Source organism: Parasteatoda tepidariorum, chromosome 5 (genome assembly GCF_043381705.1).
Source record: "Parasteatoda tepidariorum isolate YZ-2023 chromosome 5, CAS_Ptep_4.0, whole genome shotgun sequence".
NCBI classification, from domain to species: Eukaryota; Metazoa; Arthropoda; class Arachnida; order Araneae; family Theridiidae; genus Parasteatoda; species Parasteatoda tepidariorum.
Genome location: NC_092208.1, coordinates 5332421 through 5359579, shown reverse-complemented (window position 1 = coordinate 5359579; position 27159 = coordinate 5332421). Strand labels below are relative to the sequence as shown.

Sequence of the window (27159 nt, the reverse complement as noted above, 5' to 3'; positions counted from 1 at the left end):
CAATAAAATTATATTAATTTGTTTTCTAAGGAGAAAAGTGTGCATAATATTGAAAACTTCTTTCAAGTGATAGGAATTTTATAAATTAATCGAAGCACATTTCAAAAAAATCTCTTTTATTTGTATCTACAACAATTACAGTAAAACCTGTTTTTGTGCGATGGATAGGGACCGCATAAAAGAAATCGTACGAAAAAAAATATTCGAAAATTTTATAAATTCTTACATATAATAGTAACAACTTTGTACGATATACAACCTAAAACTTTTTTTATGCGGTGGTTAGGGACCGCATAAAAAAAGTCGGACTCAGAAAATACATCAATGATTCATGAAATAGATGTGAGAATGCTTTCAATTAAATTATATAATTAAATTAGACCTAAAGAAATTGTAAAAATATTTAATTCTTCATTGTAGATATACATGGAGAAGTTTTCAAACTATGCATTAAATAGTTTGCTGCTACTCGTCGTAATCCAAAACGCGCATCTTCTTGGAATGAATTGGTTGAAAATCGCTTTCGTCGCTTGAAGATAGGATTTCATTTGATTTGCTTTTTGGTACCATAAAGTCAGTCATCAGATAAAATAAAATAAAAATCATAAAAACTACATATAAATAGAAACAAAAGTAATTAATTTTTTTACCTTTAATCTCACTATAAAATGAATCCTTAATCTAATGAATCGTGTATAAAACTCTGAATACGAAGCGTATAGTATTTGAGATACACGCAGACGAGAATTTAAACGGTTTAATTTTAAAATACTAAATATTTTAACACAGCAAACGATTTTTTACTGATTTACTTCAACTTGTTTAGCGCAGAATAAATTTTAAACAGAAGAGAAAATGGAGTTGACGATAATAAATGAACTAATGAAAGTAAATAAACAGAGCATCGCGAAGTTCAGATACATCGTTGTCAGAGTTCGTCCACAACATGTATATGCACATTGATAGGAAACATTAAACTGGCGCTAACACCGCTAAGATTCATATACCGCATAAAAATAAATCGCGCAAAAATAAAATCGCATAAAAAAGAACCGCACAAAAACAGGTTTCACTGTACATAGTTTCAGATTAAAACACAATAATATTTTTACAAAATCTACATTTCCGTTTCTGCGAAACAGATTGTTTACATTTAAAGAGAAATACAAGATACAATACAACTATAACCCAGATAGCAAAATAAGGTTTATTTCCAGTAAGCAAAAACTTTTTAATGCAAACCAAAAAAAGTTTGTAAGGAGGTTTATGAGTAAACCTTCTATCTTCTATCCTTAAAACGAGATAAGTGACAATGTGCTCTATTCTACGCACCTACCCTAATCCAAAACCCTGGAAAACAATCTTCTATATAAAAACCTTAAGTCGAATTTGACTTAGGGTTATCAAGCGTGAAAAAATCGTTCAATAAAGCTAGTCTCGAGGGGAAAATAAACTTAAATCTAGGTAATTATAAGGTTTCTTTTTGCAATGTCTTGCATACTCAGCTAAAATCCACCTTGTCATGAAATTTTAATGGACAATGCAATTTGATCCTATCGCTAGTGTGACGTCAGCTAAAACGTCATTATGGACCTAAGGGACAATACTTTTTAGAAAAGCTTTAAAAAATAATTTTAAATCCTTTTAGGAGGAAAGGTTTAAAATTGCAATATTTTTACTTTGTTGAAAAAAGGTTTTCAGTAGTACAAACATTTTCGAGACAATGAAAAGAAAATTCCGACACAAGATTGCCGTAAGGTTACATGCTTTCTGGGCATGTCTTATATACTAGTGAATTGGATTGTATTTTTGTAGTGGTAAATACACACTACAATACTCTCAGAATTATAGCAGCCATTGAATTCGATGAATGGATACCACTATTTGATTTATTCTCGTTTTCTGAGAAGCCAGGAGAGCTGTATTAAGATCACCGTACTTTTTGAGTGTAATCGTGAGAGCTGTAATTAAGTTCACGGTCGGGGTCGCTCCTGTGTTGAAATTAGCAGTCGAGTAAATACGTTGTACGTTATGTGTGATCGAGACCGAGTAGCAACAGTGCGACGAGAAAGATAATGTCGCATTCACAAGTAGCAAGTCAACTGTTCAATGTGGACAATCCATCGAAGTAGGCGTGTTCAAATCAAAGTTTCTCTCAGGATAGACGTGTTCACATCACGTTTGAAGATCACCAATGTGGGGAGTGTCGCACGTCGTAGTTGTGAATTGTAATTGCATTTTTGTAGTGGTACATACACTATAATGGTATTGAAAATCTTTTGCATCACCATGAAAAGAAATAAATCTTTATTTCTTAGAATTCCTTTTTTCCTTTTTTATTAATTTGAATGAAAATAAAAATATTCCATATTGCTAGTTATTAATTTGATTGAAAGTAAAAATATTTCATATTGCTAGTTATTAATTTGATTGAAAGTAAAAATATTTCAAATTTGACTTTAATTTATGATACAAATACCAATAGATTTTAACAGTTATTTTTTGGTTTAGAATAGAGATTAAAGTTTATTTCGTAAACAAAAAACTCTTGCACTATTTGTGATATAACTGTGCAAGATTTAGTTCAATTTTCCATTACTTAGAAGACAAATAATTATTCACTATTTAAATCCTTTTTTTTTATTACTTGTAAAATATTTTTATCACTGTAATTCCTAGAAAGTTCTATTGTTTAACAGTAAATTCAATTAAAAAAGGCATTCAGATTATTGTGATTTGTTTTTGGTAGTTTATTTTTGATAAATAATGGCATAAATCGAAATTTTAAATGAAATCTTTTTAATTAAAGAAATGCTTTTTTTATTCTGGTTTTCTTTATTTGTCTTGTATTATTTATCTCCCTTAAAAGTTTTTTTAAATATTATTTTTACTGGATATTCTTCTATTTTTGACCATCTCACATTTTTATATTACGATGATATTAATTAAATTTTGTCGGTGATAATTATTTAATTTCTCCCTAAAACTTTAATTTCTGATATAAAAGTCAATGAAAATTATTTTTGCTTTTATTATAATATGCATTTTCACTTGAACTTAATAAATAATTTCAAATTAAAATTACTTCGCATAAATTGCAATAGGTGGCGCTACTCAAATATATCATAAGAAGTAAGCTAAACGCAAGTGGATTATTCTGTTAAATTTCTTGAAGAAACCTTAGCTATCAACAAGTAATCTTTGTATGACAAGATAGAAGCCGTCGTTGATTGAAGCCCAGCCAATGATTTTCTTCTTAATGAGATTCATTTGATACTTCTTTTAATTCTGTAACTTATTTAGATGGAATTAAATAATGAAAAATTATGTGGTGTAATTCAAGAGTTAGCATGCATACCAGCCGATCCACCAACTAAAAGAGAACTCTGTATTCGTTGTTTGTAAGTAATGTTTTGCAAATATTTTTGAAATTAGATATAATAAATGCTAATTTTTTACATCAGTTTTGAAATACTAAATTGAGCTTTAATCTGGAAACGCTTTAAAAATAACTTTGGTCCGTGGTACAAGTAAGTGAACAAAAAGTGGGGGAATAGCGTCTCCCCGAAAAAGAAAATTCTAAGTATTTTATGTAAAATAAATAAATTGAATGATTTAAGAAAAATTAATTTCCCCACTTGCATGCTGCTACCAATATTTGTGGTTTGTCTGATATTTCTTAGACAGTATCAAGAACAAATGCAAAATTTTTAGTTTCTTAAAACTTTATTTAATTTGAAAGTAACTGTGGCATGAACGAACCAGAATGAAATATATGTGTGTGCAAAACTATTTTTATCGTCATATTTATCTAAAAGTGGATTTTTGTGCTCTAAATGATTTAAAAAAAAAAAAAAACCCATCTAAATCAGTGATTCTGAACCTTTTAATGACTCTGCTCACTTTTAACACTAGATTGCCCAAGGAAGTCATTCATTTGACTTTTAATTTCAATTAGAAAAACATTGATGTATATAATGACACAAATACTTAGAATTTTATGACTTTAATAATTATTTTTATTGTTGTTATTTACTAATAACTTGTTATATAACTGAAAATAATATCAAAAATATTAAAAATTAATTTTAAACAAATTTTTTATACATTTATTATTCTTTCACAATGCAGTCATTTTGACTGCTTTTGGGCAATATAGGAATTTCAGTCTTTCTAGTGTTAACACTTTCACACAAAGAAAAAAATAAGTTTAAAAGTTGTTTATTTACCTATAATAAATTGTTTAAAAGAGTTTATGATAATAATTTTTAATGTGAAATAAAATAATATGTACTTCAAAAGTAACAGTATGTTCATTAAGGGATTAATTACAAGTTATACGAATTACATAATGTCTTTTGATAATTTCATTTATATTTCGTGTCTAAAATGTTTATATTGCTAGTTATTAATTGTTGGCTTGTTTTTTATAGTTATTAATTGATAGTTTTTTTTTACATTAATTAACATTTTTTTGTGATTCCTTGTTAACTTCTTTTTTTGCTGTTAACTTGTCCTTGTTAACTTGTTTTTTTTTGTTTGTTATTAATTGTTAGTTTGTTTATCATAATTATTAATTGTTAGTTTATTTTTACATTAATTGTTTTTATTGTGATTCCTTGTTGTTTTTTGCTAATTACTCATTGTTAGCTTGTTTTTTTTTTTTTTTTTTTAATTATCCTTTGTTAAATTACTATTATAACTGTTAGTTGCATAGCTTATTTTAATTGTTAGCTTTTGTTTTCCTTTTGTAATTTAATATTAACTTACAAATATTACTTTCTTAAGTTAAAAACAAATATAATTAAGTAGTCAAGGGTCAGTCTAGGTTTTTTTGAAAGGTATCTATTTTGTGAAAAGTTAGACATAATTTGTGAAAATTAAAAACCATATTAAAAAATAAATACAAAAATATGGTAAAGTAATAAAATATTTTCAAAAAATTGTCACTACAAATAAAAATCATTTATGACTGGTAAATTTCTATATATTTTTCCCCATATATTCAAAAATAATTTTGCTATTGCAAAATTTTGGACTTAAAATTGTATCCAAATTTAAAAATCATTGACTCATAGTTGAATTTCAACTTGAATTTAAGAAAAAAACAAGCATATAACAGTGAGCACTGAAAGTTATTTTCATTATGAGATCATTTTCTACTAGACCATACAGAAAAAAGTTTCACAGAGAAAGAAAATTTTCATAAAAAATAAAGGGCTGTTAGAATAAATTTACAGTAGTATATAAGATATTGTTTAAATTTTGACTTCCTGTTTATAGAGTTATAGTTAGCCTCATTGTTACATTTTAAGAAACTCTGGAACAACAAAAAAAGGCTCGCTTAGATATGGTGTAAACGACAAACTTACTACATTGCAATATCTGACCAAACATGTGGTGCCTTTTCATATTAGACAGCTGGCAGAAAAGCTCCTTTTTTCCATAGATTGCAAAGAGAATGGGATTGCAAAAAGTATTTCCTTTTACTACCGTTTTTCCTAAAGTTGAATTTGTCAAGGTACCGCTAAAGGGTAGTAAATTTACCCTGGACAGACCCTTGGTAGTATATAAAAAGAAACCTGAATAAAAACCCATAACATGTCTAAATATAAAAGTATTGCATATAAACTCGTGCAAAACATGTCGTTATTAAAAAACTACAGAGCGTCTAATTATTTTTCCAGGGACTGTATATCTGTTCAAAAATGTAATTTTTCAAGCACTGTGCTGCTCCAAATCTATCTATTCCAAAAATCAAATTTATTTACTTTCTGATCCAAAATGGTGTTCTTTTCATGTAGTTTTTGCTGAACCTTCTAAATAACAAAAATTATTGCGCTCCAGAAAAAATCAGGATTTTCGTTAACCGTGGTTCTGAAATTTCTAGAAATCCGAGGTCCAGAAGTTTCAGGAATTCATCTATCACATTTATGTATAAAAATTCTTGTATATTTTATTTAAAAATATTCAAACTAGTATTTATGCTTGGCATATTTTTCATTTGTAAATATGTTTTTCTGGTAGAATAATAAATGTGATCAGAGATAAAAGTAAACTTATACATAATTATTCGTTTCAATTATTCTGCATAAAATTTATTTAGACTTTTACGTTGTGAAAATATCAGTGAATTAAATTTTTAAAGACATTAATTTTTTGAAACGCGTCATTAATGATTTTACTCAAGAAATTTTCAGGATTTTTGAGTTGGGCTCACAATTATCCCTGAAATAATAATTTTTGTTTTACAGGAGACCAAAAAGAGTGTGTTGGTGTCCATATTTACCTGCTGAACCATTACCCATTCAATGCACTATCATAATTCTTCAACATCCTGCAGAAGTAGATATTCATTTAAATATTACTACAAAATGAAATTTTGGTACTTATACAATATACAGGGTATCTGCGCACCTGGAAAGTCACGGATTTCAGTATTGTGCAAAATTTATTATGAAAAGTCATGGATTTAGGATGCCAAAAAATCTAATTTCTAAAATGGAATTTACCTCTAATTTCATGGTGTCCCGAATATCTCAATTTGTTGCAAAATATTCACTTACAGTCATATTTTATTAAAATATTAAATGTTTTTATCCTGTTCTTTAAAAATTATGGTGTTCTTTCAAGAAATGAAAGAAAGAACATCATTTCTAAAGCGAATTATCTTTGAAACTTTTGTGATTTCAGAATTTTTTTTTTATCTATTAATTATTTTTATTTTGTCAATTTATAAAATTCTAGTTAATGTTTTTTATATTGCAATTTTAAGAAAAAATAAAGCAGGTGTAATTAACTACATGTATCTGACTGTATGTTGTTGTTTTTTGTTTTTTTAGCTATTTTATTGCTTCAACTCCTACTTTAATCAGTTTGTAAGTTGAAAATCATTAAATATGGAGATACAGAGTTTAACTGTTTTGATTATACCTATCATTTCAATTAATGCTATTTATAATGCTTTTATAAATTTATTGTTGTTTTTGTCAGAGAAAATAATAACTTCGGTAAGTCATGAAAAATTCTTGGAATTAGTCATGAAAAGTCATGGATTTGAAAATCTAAAATGTAGCAGATACCCTGATTATAGGAGCTCATAAAAATTTTTACGGAGTGAAAAAAATTTCCAAAATTTCTGTGGAAATTTCTTATATGGAGAAAAAGTAATGCTGAATTAATTATTCTTCATTAAAAATGGGGTAATGGTGTATTAATTACCGACATTTAATTAGCGTTTATGATCAATTATTAAAATGCATTTAATAAATTCATAAGTACCAAAATTGTTTATTATATTTTAAATTTATATTTTGCTTGCTTTAAAAAGTATTTTGCATATTGTCATTAATAATTCTTCTCTATTATCTAATTAAGTATATTCAGTACATTCTGCTTGTTTTTTATGGTAAGTAATATATACCGTAGCTGTAAGTTATTATAATATAGCCTGTTTTTTATGGTTATTCTGTATTATACGGTTTGATGTTTGTATCTAGGAGAATATGCCGCTTTTTGTGAAAATTTTTCTAGTCGTTGCTAAATTTGTGTATTAATATTTGTTTCAGTAAGTTTAAACTGATAATGTTTACTGGTAGTAATAACTGATTTTTTTTACCACTCCTATTCAGAGTTGGCAAAGTTTAGGACAGAATGGATTATTCCTCAGTTTTAACCAGGGTTTAAACTGTCATGTCCAAAACCCTTTTATTCAAATTATGACAAATTTTTTAAAAAATATTGTGAAAAATAAAATTTTAATTTTTGAACAAGAAACAAAATGAAGACAAATTTTTGTTTTAATTAAAAAATTTCTTGTTATTTTTAATATTGCATTATTTCCTTATGCAAAAACATAATTTATCAGTATTGAAAGCATATTTAAAGAATAAGGTATTCACTTTTGTTCAATAAATTGTGAAGCTTCGAAAGTTATTAATCTTTTCCTATTATATTATTTTCATTTAATAGGTTAAAGCAAATTGTATAAAAAGTATCAAATATTTATGTAATTATTATGTGTGCAATGGTTACACCTATAGAATTTTAACCTTTTAACAAAGTTCAAGGTTTTGGACACTTTGAGACAATTTCAGACAGTTTTTGTCAGTTTAAGACAATAAAACCCATGTGTCCTGTCCCAAACCAGTTAAGGACATACAAAACCCCCACCTTGCCTCTGTCCAAAATCTACTGAATTTTCCAGTAGACTACTGGATTTTTCCAGTTTCTCCTGATCTACTGGTTTGTGTACATTTTAGAAAATTCCATAAAACTGAGTGAGATTCCTAAAACATCCCTATTGAAATAGAATTTTTGCACAGATTATTACTTTGCTTGGATATTAAGATGAGTATCATATGTAATAAATCTAGCCTCATTTATAAAAATTGGTTTAAAACTGTGTTTGTCCTAAAATGTTCAGTTTATTTTAATTCAGAACTACCTTTTTAAATTAATTAAAAAATATTTTAACCATCTTTCAGGAATTAAATGCCTTTTACTATTCAAAATTATCAGTAAACATAATACATAACATTTCATTTAATGTTATATAATGTCCATCATAACTGGACAATATTGCAGTTTTTCTTTTTTGATGACTATCCCTAAAATTCCCTGCGCGTAAAATGTTTAGTGCATTGTGCAACAATTATCATGAAATTTATATTATTTCATAAAATCTACTGGATTTTTTCCTATCCTTGTTGCATGCATATTATCTAATTCAAATCATATAATATGCATGAAACAACAATTTGCATACATATTATATAATACAAAAAAGTAGATATGTATGGATTAAAATAAGTATTGTTATTGTAGGAAAAACGCTGCCTTCGAACTGCACCCATGCTGGAATATTCCATTCCCAGAGATAAGTTCATTTTGTTTAAAGGAAGGAGATTTTCATCCATGTTGTAAGTTACGATTTCTTTTATCCTCTACACTACAGTCAGTTTTCGTCTCAAGAAATACTTGTTTTGTAAATTTAATGGTGATTTCCTATCAACATGGTGCATTAAAAAGTGCTTATTTTCGTTTTTTAAAAGGTGCTTTTCTCATAAAAAGTTTTCCCTTTTCAAAAATGATATTTTTCTTTACCATGTCAATTTTCGCTACATATTGTGCAATAGCGTGGTTTTCACATTATTCTACATGGTGCATAGGGTTTTTAAAAAGTGCTTATTTTCGTTTTTTAAAAGTCTTTTTCATTGGGTGTTTTTTAAAAGTGCTTAATTTTCCCTTTTCGAAAATGAGGTTTTAATTTTTTACCGTGTCAATTTTCGCCATGCACTATGCAAAAGCGTACTTTTCACATTGTTCTATTCAACATTTTCGCAATTCATTCAACCACAATCCATTTTGGCATACAGTCGGTCCATAGCATATGAAAGCGCCAATCATTTTACGTGTTTTACATTATTTTATCATGATCATTTAATGTTTGAAAATTATTTTGCAATTTTTTTAATGTATGTAGTGCTTAAAAATATATTTTTAGTGCTTAAAAGATGCTTATTTTTTGTTGAAAGATTTGGCTACATACCCTGTTCTATTTACTGTTTTCACGATTCATTCAACCACAATCCATTTCCGTGTGCTGTCAGCCCATAACGTATGATAGCGCCAATCATGTTACGTGTTTGGTGCAATACTTGGGAGTGACTGCTGAGTATTTCGGTGATATTATTGCATTATGTGCATTTTGCAAGATATTCTCCATTTCAGGCTTCATTTTCCACCCTCTGATATGGAAATAAAAAATTTCTCGATCATTTTATAATGGCTAATTTGATCAAGAAAGGAGTTCTGTCTCAGAAACTAGTTATTTTATCATGATCATGTAAAGTCTTTGAAAATTATTTTATATTTTGTTAAAGTATATAGTGGTTAAGAATATTTTTTGAGTGCTTAAAAAGTACTTAAAAGGTGCTTATTTTTTGTTGACCGGTTTGGCTATGCACCCTGCTCAAAAGAAATGTTTGAAGACCAGTTATAAGTTCTGAATAAAAACAAATATTTTTGAAATTAAGCAATAAGATTGTAACTTGTATCGATTACTTTGCTTGTTATTTGCAGTGATTGCTTGAAATTTTGTAAACTTAACCTAAATATTTACAGAGAAATGGGCATTTTTATTTTTTAAAAAGAGCAACTAATATTTTTATTTTATGTATTTTTGGCTTTAACTTTATTAATATTTATTAAAATTGAGCATAATTTTCGGAGCAATTTTTAATTAATAAGAAAATTATTATATTCTAATTTGAAAAAAAAATCGTTAAGAATTAGGTAAAATATGAGCATTTAAATTAGTTCTTTTATACTGAGCGGAAAAAAATTTTAAACTTTTTTTTTCCTTCATAATTTTGTAGTGAATGTATTTGGTAACTAATGATATGTGTCTGATTTGAAAAATAAAAAGTTAAGCAATTTTCTAAGCAGTTTTTGTGCTTTTAAAAAGAAAGCTTGCAATAATCCTTACACACCAAAATGTGATGATATAAGGAACACGTAAAAGAAAACATACTTTTATGCCCTGTGACAGAATTTTTTCGAGCTATCTGCAGCAAAACTCTCTAGCACTAACATCTTTCTGCAAGATACTTTTAATTACAAACATATATGTTACTAATTTAAAATAACAAAAGCGCAGTGTTTACAAAAGCAAAAAAAAGCAATGTAATTATTTTATATGAATTCATATTTTTTTTTCTAATATTATGTTCGATATTCTCCATTTTGTTGGGGGGGTTTGAATGCACTAATTATTTCCTTTATTGCATTATGAAAATCGTCATCACGTTAAAAAAGTAATTAAATATCATGAAATCTGTGACAGTAAGTACCGAAAAATTGATCAACGATGAAATCACACAAATCAGACTCTTCAGAAAGGAGGCATATTTCGTTTCAAGATTTGATTGTTGTAATAAATAATATCGTATTAAAAAGATCATGTTTTAAAAACTATGTGGAAATCAAAAGCAGTAACTGCTAAAAGCAATTGATAGAATCATTGCCTTAAAAAATAAATGATCAAATACACTACTCAAATTTCCTGTATCGCCTGAAATATATCGGGATATCTAAAAACGACATGAAAATCAATGTCAACTGCCGAAAATACAATAAAAATAGATTTTTTGTTTTGGCATAAATTAAGCTCTTCGAAAAGTGATTATTTAAATGTTCGATTTGAGTTGTACGTGTAATTTTCTGCAGAAAAGCGAACCAAAATTTTTTACTTCCCCAAAAAAAATCTTTATGTAAGAACTCTGCATAGAGCTTTGCAGCAATGTTTTTTTTTTTTTTTTTAAGTAAATTTATGTAAATCATACCAGAGGCACACTCTGGAATAATCTATTGCTTTTGTTGTTTAGGAATGAAAAATTGAGATCTCTTCTGTTGTCTCCAAAGACACTTCTCTTTTATCCTGGACCTTCAGCGGTGGGCATTGAGTCACTGCCTGTCGTCGGTCAGAATGACTGTGACCCATACAATATCATAATACTGGATGGTACTTGGCCACAAGCAAGATCTCTCTATGCTAACTGTAAAGAGCTCAAGCAAGTAAAACAGGTGAACATTTGGAAACGTTAATTTATTAAGACATCAATTTTGATGACTTTCGCTTTTTTGGACATTCCTTCTCTTTAAGGGGAAATTTTTGCATTCTACTGAAATATCTTTTAAACTAGTTATTTTTAATGTGTGCCTTAATGATAAGCTGGGTAATCTGGCTTTTAATTTTTCATTAAGTACTATTAGGGTTAAAAAATAATTTAGAGAGATTATGAGAATGATTCTGAAAAACATTATTGCCCTTAAAGAAAGATTATTTGGTGAGGCAAGGGAGTTAGGGGAGGAGACTAGATTGCTTAATTTGTATGGAATCCCCTTGAACTGCACTCTTTGAGGGGATTTAAACACCCAGTAGACATACTGATAGAAAGGTATTTTGCTATTCAAAAGACTTTGGCCAATGTGATAATGTAGCTAAAGAGACGCATGTTGCTAATCATGTTAAAGCTCAACATGCATCGTGCTAGGCTTTTTGGCAAGAAATCCACTGGCGACCAATAACTCATTCTTGAGCTGTGATGGCTCAGGAGATAGAGCATTCGCCTTCCAATAAGGTGAACTGGGTTCGAATCCCAGTTATGGCTGGTCGATACGAATTCCGCATCCAACTCGCGCCGACCACGATGCTGACTTGCATCGTTGGTTTGTGTCCCCTTGCTGTCATGATAACCGTGGAAGGTTTTCCTCACCATGTAACTCAAATGGGGGTTAGTTCCATCAAAAAGTCATCCACGAAGGTGAATTTCTCCCAATACTTGATCCAGGAGTTCCCTTCTCTTCTTTATTAGGCTCAAAATGACAAAGCTACGAAGTTGAATATTAGATGTCGTAAAGCCAAAAAAGAAAAAAAAAATTATTTCCTAATGCAGACATGAAAGACAAATTTGTAGAACAATACAAAGAAAGAACAAAAAAATGGAAACAAGAGCTACAGAAAGAAAGAGTCTATAGGTCATTAATAATGTATCTCGCCTGCCAATAACATTCCCTCAAGGGCCCAGGAGGAAGTGCTGGGCAACGTCTAACTTAAAGCCAAAAATTAGATTATAAAATAAAATAATTAGCTTTCATAATCTACCGCTTTTCTAAAAAATGGATACATAGAACTATTGAAAGAACTAAACAGTGTTATAACTGTAGGGCATATTGAGAGGTTGAAGTAGACAGAGGGGTTGTGTTTTTAATTAACCCGTTAATAATGAAGGAGATCAGGAATAGGGTGCCTTAAATGGGATATACCAGATATGCCTAAAATGGGTCCAAATGAGGCTGAAGGAACTTTTCAAAATTCAGAATCCCTTATTATCTCCAGAATTGTAATGTTTTGAAAGGTTATATCAGCATAAAATGATATTAAAATCGGCACATATAAATGCTAAGTTATCAAAGAATTTTTCTATGCAAATTTTCTCATTAAAAACAAGTCATTATCAAGGGAATAAAATTCACATAGAAAAATAAAAAGTTTTAAGGAAGATAAATATGGTAGAAAACGTAAAAGAAGAATGCATTTTTGCTTATTTTCATAAAAAGTATACTCTCTTGTTGCCTACTAAAATTTATTTAAGATAAATATTGCATAAATTTCATTATTTTTTTTTCTTTCTTCAAATTATTACTTGTTAACTTTAATCCAAAATTTATTACAAACCAGGGTTTACACAGTCCTTAAAAGCTGATTAATTTTTATTTTGGAAAATGAGGGCCCTTATAAGTACTTAATTATGGTTCAAGGTTTTTAAAAGTCCTTAAATTTTTAGCATCACTATGGTTGATAGGAACAATTTTTCAGTTCAATTTTTTAAAACAAAATGTCGTTCTTTTATGACTTCCAATTAAACCATGTTTCGAACGTACAGCATTTTAGAGAGACAAAAATTAATGTGGGGGGTGCAGCCATGGGGAAGAAAACATGTTCTTTCATTAATATATTCTGGCCTTTGCCTAGAATGATAATCTATGAGGAGAGTGAAGCATTCTATCAGAAAAGAATAGAGTGTGGACAAGGGGAATACTGCACATGGAAGAGATAGTGCTTTTTTTGAGGGGGGGGGGCAGTTTTAAAGTGCCTAAGTAGAAGACCCACACTAACCTTCAAAATTGACAGAATTCAAGAAATTCAGTTCTTCTGCTGACGCATCTGCTTATAGGAATAAAGAAAAGAAGTATCAGAATTTTTTTTTTACTAGAATCCATAACGAAAACTATTTCCTAAAATCTTGAATTAAATAAATTTGTATAATATTTCAGTGTGTAAGAAGTAACTGTAAATTTATAGAAAGCATAACACTTTTTAAAATTCATGATTATACTAAAAATTGAAAACATTTGTAAGAAACAGGGTTTGAAAAATCTCAGCCCACCTAGGTTTTTCATCAAAAACCTGGGGTTTATGGGAATTTTGATGAAAACCTCAAATTTTTTTTTTTTTTTTTTCAAAAATACTTTTAAAAAAATTTACTAAAAACTAAATAAGAAAGCATGATTTGCTTCTAACAGGAAAGTTAAACATTTGGTAACTATTTTTAATTTGCTTTGTTGCAATGTAAAAATTTTTAGATTGTTTGTTTTAGATTGTTGTGCTATTTTTATTTCTTAAGGACAAGCAGATTGTTACATAAAAGTTTAAATCTACTCAACTAAAAAATCCTTAGATTTTAATAATTATTTTATTCAGTTAACATTGCAACTTAGCATACTGTTTTTAATTTTTGTTTAAATTTTTGGTTGTTAATTTTTAAAATTAGTTCATGTTTTTTGCCAAAATATTTAGCTACATTATGAAGTTAATTCCTTATAACAGTTTTGGCTGGAAATGATTTTGTTTAAGTTCATCAGAAAAATAAATATAACACATTTTGTGGTCTAGTAGCAAAATATAAAAACTTGTTGAAATAATTTTTTCAATGTTTTAGACAAATTTCTTTACTTACTCTTTTTTTTTTAAATATGCATGAAAAAAAATTCCAAATCTTAATTTTCTACATTTAATTTTGCAATTCAATTTCAATGAAATCATTAAAAATGGAATGCAGATTAGTTTCATGCTCTAACTTTTACAATCTGAATGACGTTAACTTTTAACAATCTGAAAATGCATTTTTTTTAAAAACGGCCCAGGTTTGCAAAAATTTTCTGGTAGTTCTCTAGTGAGCCCTGCTAATTAATCCAATTATATCAGTGCTTACATTATAATAAAATTGTTTTTTAGTATTTTTTTTATTTTTTATTTATTGATTTTTTTGGGAAGGTAAATAATTTGCACTGTCACTGGTAGCTTATGTATATTTGATGATAAACAATCATACTATTTTTTAACTCCTTAATTTTTCAAAAAAGTACTAAATGTTTTTTTTTTTTTTTTAAAGAAGCCCTTAAAAGTGCTTAATTTTTGCTTTGTTAAAAGAGTGGGAACCTTGCATGTGTTAAGTGTAATTCAATGAATGGCTATAGTAAGATACAAGAAGGTTGACATGAGATGAGTGAAAAAACGATGTAAAGACACGATTAAACCAACCAATGAGAAAGAAGATTAATGATGAAATAATCTAAGACTCTTTGAGACCTAAGAATATCGTGAGCCATGCATAATTTAGTTTTAATTATATAATTGATGAGCAAACTCGGGTATACTTTGATAGTTTTCTAGAAGATCAGTCAACTNAAAAATCAAAACATTAGCTAAATAAGAAACATATTAGCAAAATAAATTATCGAATATTGATTCACTAATATTCTGCATTTTAAAGCGTGAAAATTCAATGCATAAATAAACGCGAAATATAAAAAAATTCAATTTCATTCAATACAAACACTTAAACGTTTTTTAGACGTTTAGGTAGCTCCCAGTAGAAAAATATCAATTCAACAGCGGCCTTTTAAAGCATTCTCACTTCAATTAATTAATTAATTCCTAATTGAGTTTAAATTAAATATTGTCATGTTTTTAGTACATGAATCTGAATTGAACAACCTGATAATGCTCACTCTGGTTATTGTTATCTGGTTGCTCACTATGTGCTCTTGCTCGCCGAATTCAATCAATTAAAAATGAAAACTGTTGCCAGCGCGAGAAAAGATTTCGAAAGATCATCGGTTTTATTGATACATACATACATACGTATTAGCGTTTTATATAATATAGATGCCTAAAATGAGGCTGAAGGAACTTTTCAAAATTCAGAATCCCTTATTGTCTCCAGAATTGTAATGTTTTGAAAAGTTATATCAGCATAAAATGATATTAAAATCGGCACATATAAATGCTAAGTTATCAAAGGATTTTGCTACGCAAATTTTCTCATTAAAAACAAGTCATTATCAAGGAAATGAAATTCACATAGAAAAATAAAATGTTTTAAGAAAGAAAATGGTAGAAAACGTAAAAGAAGAATGCCTTTTTGCTTATTTTCATAAAAAGTATACTCTCTTGATGCCTACTAAATTTTATTTATTCTATTTCATAAATTTCATTTTTTTTTCTTTCTTTAAATTATTACTTGTTAACTTTAATCAAAAATTTATTACATACCAGGGTTTACACGATCCTTAAAAACTGCTTAATTTTTATTTTGGAAAATGAGGGCCCTTAAAAGTATTTAATTATGGTTCAAGGTTTTTAAAAGTCCTTAAATTTTCAGCATCACTATGGTTGATAGGAACAATTTTTCAGTTCAATTTTTTAAAACAAAATGTCGTTATTTTATGACTTCCAATTAGACCATGTTTCGAACGTACAGCACTTTAGAGAGACAAAAATTAATGTTGGGGTGGGGTGCAGCCAAAGGGAAGAAAACATGTTCTTTCATTAATATATTCTGGCCTTTGCCTAGAATGATAATCTATGAGGAGAGTGAAGCATTCTATCAGAAAAGAATAAAGTGTGGACAAGGGGAATACTGCACATGGAAGAGATAGTGCTTTTTTTGGGGGGGAGGCAGTTTTAAAGTCCCTAAGTAGAAGACCCACACTAACCTTCAAAATTGACAGAATTCAAGAAATTCAGTTCAGCTGCTGAGGCATCTGCTTATAGGAATTAAGAAAAGTATCAGAATTTTCTTTTTTTTTAATAGAATCCATAACAAAAACGATTTCCTAAAATCTTGAATTAAATAAATTTGTATAATATTTCAGTGTGTAAGAAGTAACTGTAAATTTATAGAAAGCATAACACTTTTTAAAATTCATGATTATACTGAAAATTGAAAACATTTGTAAGAAACAGGGTTTGAAAAATCTCAGCCCACCTAGATTTTTCATCAAAAACCTGGGATTTATGAGAATTTTGATGAAAACCTCTTTTTTTTTTTTTTTTTCAAAAATACTTTTAAAAAAATTTACTAAAAACTAAATAAGAAAGCATGATTTGCTTCTAACAGGAAAGTTAAATATTTGGTAACTATTTTTAAGTTTTAGATTGTTGCGCTATTTTTATTTCTTAAGGACAAGCAGATTGTTACATAAAAGTTTAAATCTACTCAACTAAAAAAATCCTTAGATTTTAATAATCATTTTATTCAGTTAACATTGCAACTTAGTATACTGTTTTTAATTTTTGTTTAAATTTTTGGTTGTTAATTTTTAAAATTAGTTCATGTTTTTTGCCAAAATGTTTAGTTACATTATGAAAGTTAATTCCTAATAACAGTTTTGGCTGGAAATGATTTTGTTTAAGTTCATCAGAAAAATAAATATAACTCATTTTGTGGTCTAGTAGCGAAACATAAAAACTTGTTGAAATAATTTTTTAAATGTTTTAGACAAATTTCTTTATTTACTCTTTTTTTTTTAAATATATATGAAAAAAATTCAAAACCTTAATTTTTTGCATTTAATTTTGCAATTCAATTTCAATGAAATCATTATAAATGGATTGCAGATTAGTTTCGTGCTCTAACTTTTACAATCTGAATGACGTTAACTTTTAACAATCTGAAAATGCTTTTTTTTTTTTTTAAAGCGGCCCAGGTTTGCAAAAATTCTCTGGTAGTTCTCTAGTGAGCCCTGTTAATTAATCCAATTATATCAGTGCTTACATTATAATAAAATTGTTTATTAGTATATATTTTATTTATTGATTTTTTTGGGAAGGTAAATAATTTGCACTGTCACTGGTAGCATATGTATATTTGATGATAAACAATCATTCTATTTTTAAACTCCTTAATTTTTCAAAAAAGTACTAATTTTTTTTTTTTTAAAGTGCTTAATTTTTGCTTTGTTGAAAGAGTGGGAACCTTGCATGTGTTAAGTGTAATTCAATGAATGGCTATAGTAAGATACAAGAAGGTTGACATGAGATGAGTGGAAAAACGATGTAGAGACACGATTAAACCAACCAATGAGAAAGAAGATTAATGATGAAATAATCTAAGACTCTTTGAGACCTAAGAATATCGTGAGCCGTGCATAATTTAGTTTTAATTATATAATTGATGATCAAACTCGGGTATACTTTGATAGTTTTCTAGAAAATCAGTCAACTTAAATGATATTCCCAATTAAGTGTTAAGAAGCTGTTAAATTAATTACTCAAAATCATCTTGTATAAATTTTGACCAGTTAACTTGTCAAGATGTTTGTAAAAATTCTTTTAACTTAATTTTTTGACCTCATTTTCAATTAGTTTTACTTTTACACTAAATATGTTAAATAAATAGTCATAGCCATCCATAAAAGATAATGAATAACTTTTGTTAAATTTGATTTTGTAAATTATGAAAATTGAGGAAGATGGAATATTTAGGCAAAACTCAATTATTACTTATCTAAATTTTTTTTAAATTCTGAATTGTTTGTGATATTAATTGATTTTGTTTTTTCATCCTTCTATTTATTGGCACATGCTTTGTGACCATTTTCTTTTGACAGGTTAATTCTTTTTGTTGATGATTAACACATCTGTTGCATGAATTAACACAAGACACACATTCCAAGAAGAGTAATAATGATTCCCTTGAGTTGTAGAAAAAATTAAATTTTAATTATTTTCCCATGTTTTCTAAAGTATTTTTTGCTTTCGATGCTCATTTGTTTTCTTTTGATTAATAGAATTGAGATATTGTTTTTTTTTTATGTTATTTTTTGCTTTCTTTTGCACAAAACTTTCTGAGTTATGTATTTCAAACTAATGTAATCAATTTCAATTCTTCACTCTTAATTTCAATCGTTAGACACTATTATGAACTTTTAGGAAATAATAGTGCTATAGATATAGAGTTTATGTTATATGTTTTTTGTAATTATACATTTAAAATTTAATTATAAAATATATAAAAAGCTTGAAATTTTGATATTTCAATCATAGCTGCCAACTCTACTGGATTTCCCAGTAGACTACTGGATTTTGCCAGTTTCTCCTGGTCTACTGGATCAATTAAAAATCTCCTGGTTTTTGCACATTTTAGAAAATTCCCTAAAATTGAGTAAGTCTCCTAAAAAAATTCCTATTGAAATTGAAGTTTTGTGCAGATTATTACTTGCTTGCTAGAATTGTATTGCAAGTACATAATAAACCTCATTTATAAAAATCAGTTCAGAACTTTTTTTTTTTGTTCTAAAATGTTCAATTTATTTTTATTCAGAACTCTCTCATTAAATTAATTAAAAACATGTTTTAACTATCTTTGAGGAATTAAGTGCCAATAACATTCAAAATTGTGAGTAAACATAATGCATAACCTTTTGAGTATGTTTAATGTCAATCATAACTGAAAAATATTGCAGTTTTTCTATTTTGTTTGCTATGAAAATCCCTAAAATTCCCTATGTGTAAAATATTTAGAACATTGTGCAACAATTACTATAAATTTATATTATTTCGTAAAATCTACTGGATTTTTTCTTATCCATGTTGGCAGTTATGTTTCAATGGAAGTTGAACAAATATTAAAATTGAGCTATAAATGTATTTATTTATTTTTTACATACATTAAATGCACAATTGAAGTTATAAATGTCTTTTAATTGCTTCCAAAATTACTTACACTTTTGAGCATTTTAAGACAGTTTTTGGAGTGTCCTAAACTAGCTATCCAAAATCCTGTTTCTCAATCTTTACTTAATTTCCATTATAAAAAAGATTAAGTTATAAATTGATTTCCATTTTCTATAAATTGAAAAGTCTTGAAAATGTTTTAAGGTTATCCATAAGGAAATTAAATCTGATTTTTTGCATAAATTACTTAAATTTGATATCACCCTTTATCTGAAATACCGGGTGAATCTGACAGCTCTATATAGAGCCGATATTGGTTGTAAAGTAATTGTAAAATATTGGGTGAATCGGAAAATTCTATATAGGTCCAATATCGGAAAATAACGGCTCTTTGAAACCTTATTGAGCCAAAATTCATGAATATTGATTTAATGAGGATCCAAGTTTTACTCTGCTGCTAAGGTCAATTCAAATACTCTTCAACACAGATGCACCTTGAATGAAAACTGTTCTCTCTGCCAATCACATAAAAACTACTGACCACGTTAACAACATTTTGATATAATTTCCGGATGTGTGAAATTATCATATTGTTTTAATTAATAAATAGTTTTTGACAGTGAGAAGCACACCCCACTAAAACTTTTTGTGCTATTAACATTTATTTAATTTAAAAGGATAGTCTTTAAAATTTGTCATCTAGTGTGCAATAAGCAGGGTTTCCACTCCACAGGGAGAACCTTGAAAATACAGGGAATTTAAAATACACCATAAAATAACAGGAAATTTTGTTTCTTATTTTTGTCTTTTAAAAGTGGTGACCCTGATTAGAAGTGATTAATTGTTTCAGTCATAGCATGAAATAGTTTTTTTGGGGGGGAAATGTAGTATTTTTTTTCTATTGAAAGAAAGTTAAATAAAATTGTTTTATTTTAGGTTCAAATAAATTCTGAAGTAACTAGTGAATATGTTATTCGCACTCAGCCAACAGAGGGATCTTTATCTACAGTTGAAACAGCTGCTATAGCATTGTCAGTTTTGGAAGGAAATTCGCACTTCAAACACGTAATCTTTTTTTATTTGATACTATTATTGTATATTAATGTTATGAGCTTATTGTGAGATGTAATGATGTGACATATTAAAAAATAATGTGTGTGGGTAGGGTAGTTATCAACCATGTCAACCTCCATCTATGAAAAGGTACCCCAACATAGAATCGAGTTAACAAGTCTTATGTACTAGTGAATTGGAATTGTATTTTTGTAGCGGTAAGTACACTACAGTACTCCCCCACCAGAATTATATCTGCGATAGATTCGATTAACGGATACCACTGATTGATTCATTGCTTTTTTTATGTGAAAACCGGGAGAGCTGTATTAAGAACACTGTTTGTTTTTAGTGCTGTATTAAGTTCCCAGGCGTGGTCGCTCCTGTGTTGCCTTTAGCAGTCGAGTGCATATGTTGTATGTGTGATCGAGACTGAGAAGCAACAGCGTGAGGAGGACAATGTCGTAGTCACAAGTAGCAAGTCAACTGTTCAGTGTGAACCATCCATTGAAGTAGGCGTGTTCACATCACGTCCAGGTCACCAATGGGGGGGGGGTAGTAGTTATCGACAATGTGAACCTTCATCTATGAAAAGGTATAGATGAAAAGGTAGCACCATAGAATCAAGTTAACATGTCTTATATACTAGTGAATTGGAATTATATTTTTGCAGTGGTAGATGCATTACATAGTGTTTCACCCCGTGGCAGAATCACGGCGATATTGTAGCAGAATGTTACTGAGTTTTTGAAGAAAGATTTTTCTCTTAGGAAGTAAAAAATTTCGGGTATCTTTTCTGCAAAAATTTTAGAAAGATTTTTTTTTTTTTTCCTGCTGAATTATATTCCAAATATGAATTTCTCAAGCATCAGAAGGAAATAAATGCTCACAATTTTTCTATTCTCTATTTTCTTATTTTTCTATTTGAGAAATAAAATTAGATAATTTCGCTTCAGCAAAATTTTAAATGGATAATAATAAAAGTATGTATATTCTAAAATCGCGAAAGTTTAAGATAGTTCACTTTAGAAATCATGTTCCTTCCTTTCATTTTTTAAAGGACACCATCTTTTGCATTTTAATAAAATATGACTATGAGTGGGGATTTGGTTACAAATTCAGATTTATAGCCAAAGAATTAATTAATATGTAACATTTTCCCCTTTTTTATAAATTTAATTGAATAAAATCTATCGAATATTTTTAATATATTACGCACATGAAAATTTTAAATCACGCATTTTAGTCTTCATTTTATTGCTCACAAGTTGGACAGATTCCATTGTAAATGTATGTAGTGGTTTGATAATTTTTTCCTGGCAATTATTGCTACAAATTTTCACTCTTTTTAAAAGGAAAAAAAAGATCTAATCTCGAAACAAAACACTCATTTGAGTAACCCCTGTTTAAAAAGTCCGATTTGCATGCTTTCGTCTTCAATCTTTTTTTTTTTATGCAATGATGATTTGCAAAATGCAAAAAAGGGACCTCTTAAAAAAATATTGCCCATAAGATAAGAGTAAAAAAAATATTACATAAAGTATAAATACAATTTATTTTTTCCAAATAGTTTTTATTTTAAACACAGCGCTTTTGTTATTTTAAATGAGTAACATACATATTTGTTATTATTTGAAGTGTGTTGCAGAAAGATATTAGTGCTAGAGAGTTTAGTCACAGATAGCTTAAAAAAAGATTGACGCAGGGCTATTTCAAACTACCATAGAATTCAATGTCTACTTCTATTTCTAAATAGTGTTTCAAAAAATAATTAAATCTTATATATATTCTTATTTATAAGTTTTTTTTTCTCTTGTGAATCTTCCAAATGGTTCTGCATCAATCCGTTGCACACAATTATTGTGAGACTATTCGTCGCAAAATTAGTACATCTCTGGCATAAAAACATCACAGAGACAATTCATAACTTGAATGAGACAGACTCTCTAGGCGGCTTTAATTTTAATGTAAATATTTGCATCATCTCTTAAGCTAGAGGTTCTATTATCGGCTCCACTGAATCTGGTCAGAATGATGCTCTTGTAACGTCATGACTCCATGAATAAGACAATGAAAAATTAGAAAATTTATATATTTATATTAGCAGTCTTAAAACCCTTTTTCCTTATGGTTTAAATAGTAAATTTAATGGTGAAGGTACTATTGATAACTATTGTGTTTATGATAAATTTAAAGTTTTTAATTTTCTTAGAGCTTTTATACAAAAGAGGTAAAGGTAAGGGGTCTGGTGCATTATTGATTTTGATGAATCTTTGAAAATTTGTAACTATTATGTTGACCTTATTAATATTTTTATTACCTGGAAATATATTTTTGGCTATAAAAATAAAGTTCTTAAAAATTTCTTTTTTTAATTTGGGAATAAAATTAAATTTGATACTGAGCTTATTAAAATTATTGTTTTGGATTTAGTTAAATCAAAGCTTGGGGTTTATAAAACTGATTTGCTTTTCAAAAAGGTTTCTAATGTTCAGAAGGTTTTTTCTACCATTAATTTTCATGATAAAAAATTTGAAATTGCTAGAATTTCACAAGTTATTCATTGTTTTTTCAATATTTTTTCTTTAAAACAAGTTAAAGTTTTAGCTGCCTATAAATATTCCCCTACTTTAAGAAAAAGGTTTTCTAACAATAATTTTTTAAGTCTGAATTTAAATTATATTTCATTGGCTGATTGTCATTGTAAAGATGAAGATATTTCTCAATATATTGATAAAGATTATGGTCACGTTATTACAGGAAATTTAGAAATTGTTGGAGATCAAGGTTTAATTAATATTATGAGTAAAGGTTCAAAATTCAGGACTAGGTATAAAATGAAAAATGATGAATTTATTTTATCGGTTAAAAAAGATCTTGATTTTTTTATTACTAAACTTTCTAGAAAATGTCATTGGCCCACTGAAGGTTTTACAGAAGGGAAAACAAAAATAGTTGAAAGAGTTAAATATAATTTATATAATTCCAGATTTTTTATTTATCCTAAGGGTACCATTATTGATTTTGAATTGTTTGAAAAGATTAAAATTCTTAAAAATAAATTTATCATTACTGTTGTTGACAAAGCATCTAATAATTTTTTTATTATGTGTAAATATTTTTTTTAAAAATTAATTATTGGGGAATATAATGCTAATAATACTTATTTTAAATTAAAGATAAAAAAAGTTATTGAAAAAAGGATTGCATTTAGTAAAAAATTAAAATTTAATAAAATTGCTGTTCCATATTTATTTCCTATTGTTAAATTTCATAAGAATCCAGTAAAATTTAGATTTATTGCATGTGGTACAAATTTTTATAATTCTATGGATATATTTACAAGTTTAATCTTTTTGAAAATGTACTTTTTAATGGTCTTAATTTTTATAAACAAACTTTAAGGATTCCTTGTGGTAATTATTTTTCTGATGCTTTGCTAATATTTTTTTACATTTTTTGTTGCTAGATTTAGTGAGTTTAGTGATTTTAAAGCTTTTAGATATATTGTGATTTAATTTTATTTAAATGTGATAATTTTGATTTTATTTTTAATATTTATCCTAAAGAATTAGTTTTGAAGAAAACTAATGATAATTGCTTAAGTGTTGAATATTTAGATTTAAAAATTGATATTGTTGATAAACAAATTAAAATTGGTGTTTATGATAAAAGAAATGCTTTTAATTTTAAAGTTATTTTTTTCTCAATTGTTTAGAATCAGTAAAATTTGTAATAATATTTTAAGTTTTCAAGATGCAACTAGTAATTTTTTTAAAAAATTAAGAAAATAATGGTTTTTTATTTAATATTTGTAATATTGAATATTGATTTTAAAATTAAGAAAATTATTGAGAATTATTAGTTTTTCATTTGGTTTAGCAAAATTCAAATCTTGTTCAAGTCTCTTCGGTCAAGCTTTTTTTTCAATGACGTCACTACTTACTTAACTTCTGTCCTATTTTCTTTAAACTGTGCAGGATAGCGGGCGTTGTTTTTATGATTATTTTATTTTTGTTGTGTCTTGCAGTTGATTGTGTTATTTAGCTATTGGATTTTTTTGTTTCAAGTAAGCTTTCGTTCTTACCTTTCTTTCGTATTTGTCTTGTTTTTATTCTACTGTATATGCTTCTGTATTTTACATCGTATTCTTCTGTGTTTTATTGTATTTTATGCATTCTATTCTTTTTCTGAACTTTGTCAAAACCTTTGGGTACAGAGAAAGCAATTTTAAACTTTTGTCTTGCTTTCTCGATAGAAAAGGTTTTGCTTTTATGACATCTGACTTATGACATATTTTCCAATTTTTTTCATTGTCTCATTTGTTCAATTCCTTTTGGATTCGCTGCTGCTAAGCGCGTTTTTCCATAGGATGTATTATTATTTTTTTTAATTGCTTTAATATTTTGAATTCTTTACTTAATAACTCCAGTCCATGAATGTCGGTATAGCATATTGCAAACTCTTAATTCCTCCCGGAATTAAATTCTTTTTTGATATGATTATGAACTCCATTCCAGTGAGTTAAATAGCAGTCAAAATCTCTATTACATGGTGTAAAGCTTTTTTAAAAAGTGCTTAATTTTCCCTTTTCGAAAATGAAATTTTTTTCTTTACCTTGTCGATTTTCCCCATTGTATTGTGTAAAAGCTTGCTTTTCACATTGTTCTATTCAATGTTTTCATAATTAATTTAACCACAGTCCATTTTGGCTTACTGTCGGTCCATAGCTTATGAAAGCGCCAATCATTTTACATGTTGGATCAAATACTTGCCAGGGTTCAGTGAGATTATTGCACTCTCATGTGCAACTCTGCATTTTGCAAGATATTTTCAATTTTAGGCTTCATTTTTTACCCCCTGATATCGAACCAAGAAATCTCTTGATCTCTGTATAATGGCTAATATAGTCAAGAAAAAGAGTTCTTTGTCAGAAACTAGTTATTTTTTATCATGATCATGTAAAGTCTTGGAAAATTATTTTGCATTTTGTTAATGTGTATGGTGCTTAAAAATATTTTTTGAGTGCTTAAAAAGTACTTAAAAGCTGCTTATTTTTTGTTGAAAGAATTGTATATGTACCTTGAATTAGAATGGTAGAATATATATTTTTTTAAATGCTAATTTATTACTTTTATTTTCTTAATGTAAAAAGCGTCAAAAAATAAAAAGCTTTCACACTTAATGTCAAAACTTTTCATTTAATTGCTAGAATAATAGTAGAAACAATTATTTTAGGCAGAGGAAATACAATCTATTTTAAGGAGTAATTTTTTTAATTCAATAATTATTTAGTTTGAATAATTTATTTCTATGTTACAATCATTACTTAAATTATTAATTAACACTTAATATCAATAATCAATATTTTATTTCATTTTAATACTTATGTAATTTCAACAGTTAGCGGAATTCACCTAAATTTTCGCCATTCTGATGGACAAATTTGTCCAATTAAAAGCCTGTATTTTTACCTGTCGCAAAATGCAATATGTTTACAAAAATACATGCTTCTGATTGGTTTAATTGAGCCATTGTTATTGCAAGAATTCAGAATTCTGCCCTAATGTCAGCCGGGATATGAATTTTTCGCAGCTAGATGACTAAGTTAAAACAATCAGAAAACTGTATTTGGCATGATGGACATAGAATTGTCAGGAAACCAATAAAATGGACAGAACGATATTTCGTTTGACCATTGGAAGGGGGGAGGATTTTAATGCTATTTTAGGTTCTAGTCAATTTTCTTGTTATCTATCATGAGGTGAAAAATTTCAATACCTCCATAAAGTTCGGTTCTTCATTACTGAAGCAGAGGGGGTGGGAGGGCCGGGCCCAAATTTGGCTAAGTCCATCTACATTCTATGTTAATCTTATTGATTAATTATTTTTCATTAAATAGTTATGGTAATCACTATATTCATCTTGAATTATCCTCTATTTTATTTATTTTTTTTAAAATTGTAATGCGGCTTTCTTTTTATAAAAAAAAACCTCCAGATTTTATTTTATTTTTTTAATTCTATTTTTCAAGTTTTCCTTCAAAAATTAAAATTATTCTGATTGTTTTATTTGCAGGCATTGTTGCATCCCCTGAAAGCTTTGTGTGATTTCCAACTCAATCACGGTGCTGTATCCCACCAGAGTAAAGAGTTTTTGATCAAAAATGGCCTCCATAAATCATGTCAAAATACTTCATCCTGACACTTATTTATTTACTATTCTTTTGTTAATAAATTGTTTTTATCAAAGACGTGTTTTCTAAAAAGAAGCATTAATTGCCTGTTTTAAGGTCATTCTTGATTACCCATTTCTAGTAAATGTTGATATTCATTCGTACACTTAAGTGCTATTTTTTGTTCATTATCGCATGTGCTCAAAAATATCGCATTAATTTTAACGCAGGAATGGAAATCAACTGTTGAAATATTTTTCCTCAGACAGATTTGCCCCTCCACAGGGGGAACAGGGAAAACCTGGAAAATGCAAGGAATTTCAAAATCTCCTAAAATAACAGGGATAATGCAGGGAATTTTGAGTTTTTCTATATAAACTGGGAAAATACAGGGAATTTTATTTCT

At 27.9% G+C, this 27159-nt stretch overlaps 1 protein-coding gene across 1 annotated transcript; it reads left to right on the top strand.

Moving 5' to 3' along the window:
• Positions 1–3120: 3120 nt before the first annotated feature.
• On the top strand, positions 3121–26829 carry LOC107439275 (DTW domain containing 2). Its single transcript, XM_016051808.4, has 6 exons — positions 3121–3401; positions 6255–6345; positions 8827–8921; positions 11388–11586; positions 20462–20590; positions 26657–26829. The coding sequence occupies exons 1-6, from the start codon at positions 3304–3306 to the stop codon at positions 26780–26782; spliced, it is 738 nt and encodes a 245-aa protein (XP_015907294.1). The 5' UTR covers positions 3121–3303; the 3' UTR covers positions 26783–26829.
• Positions 26830–27159: the final 330 nt, after the last annotated feature.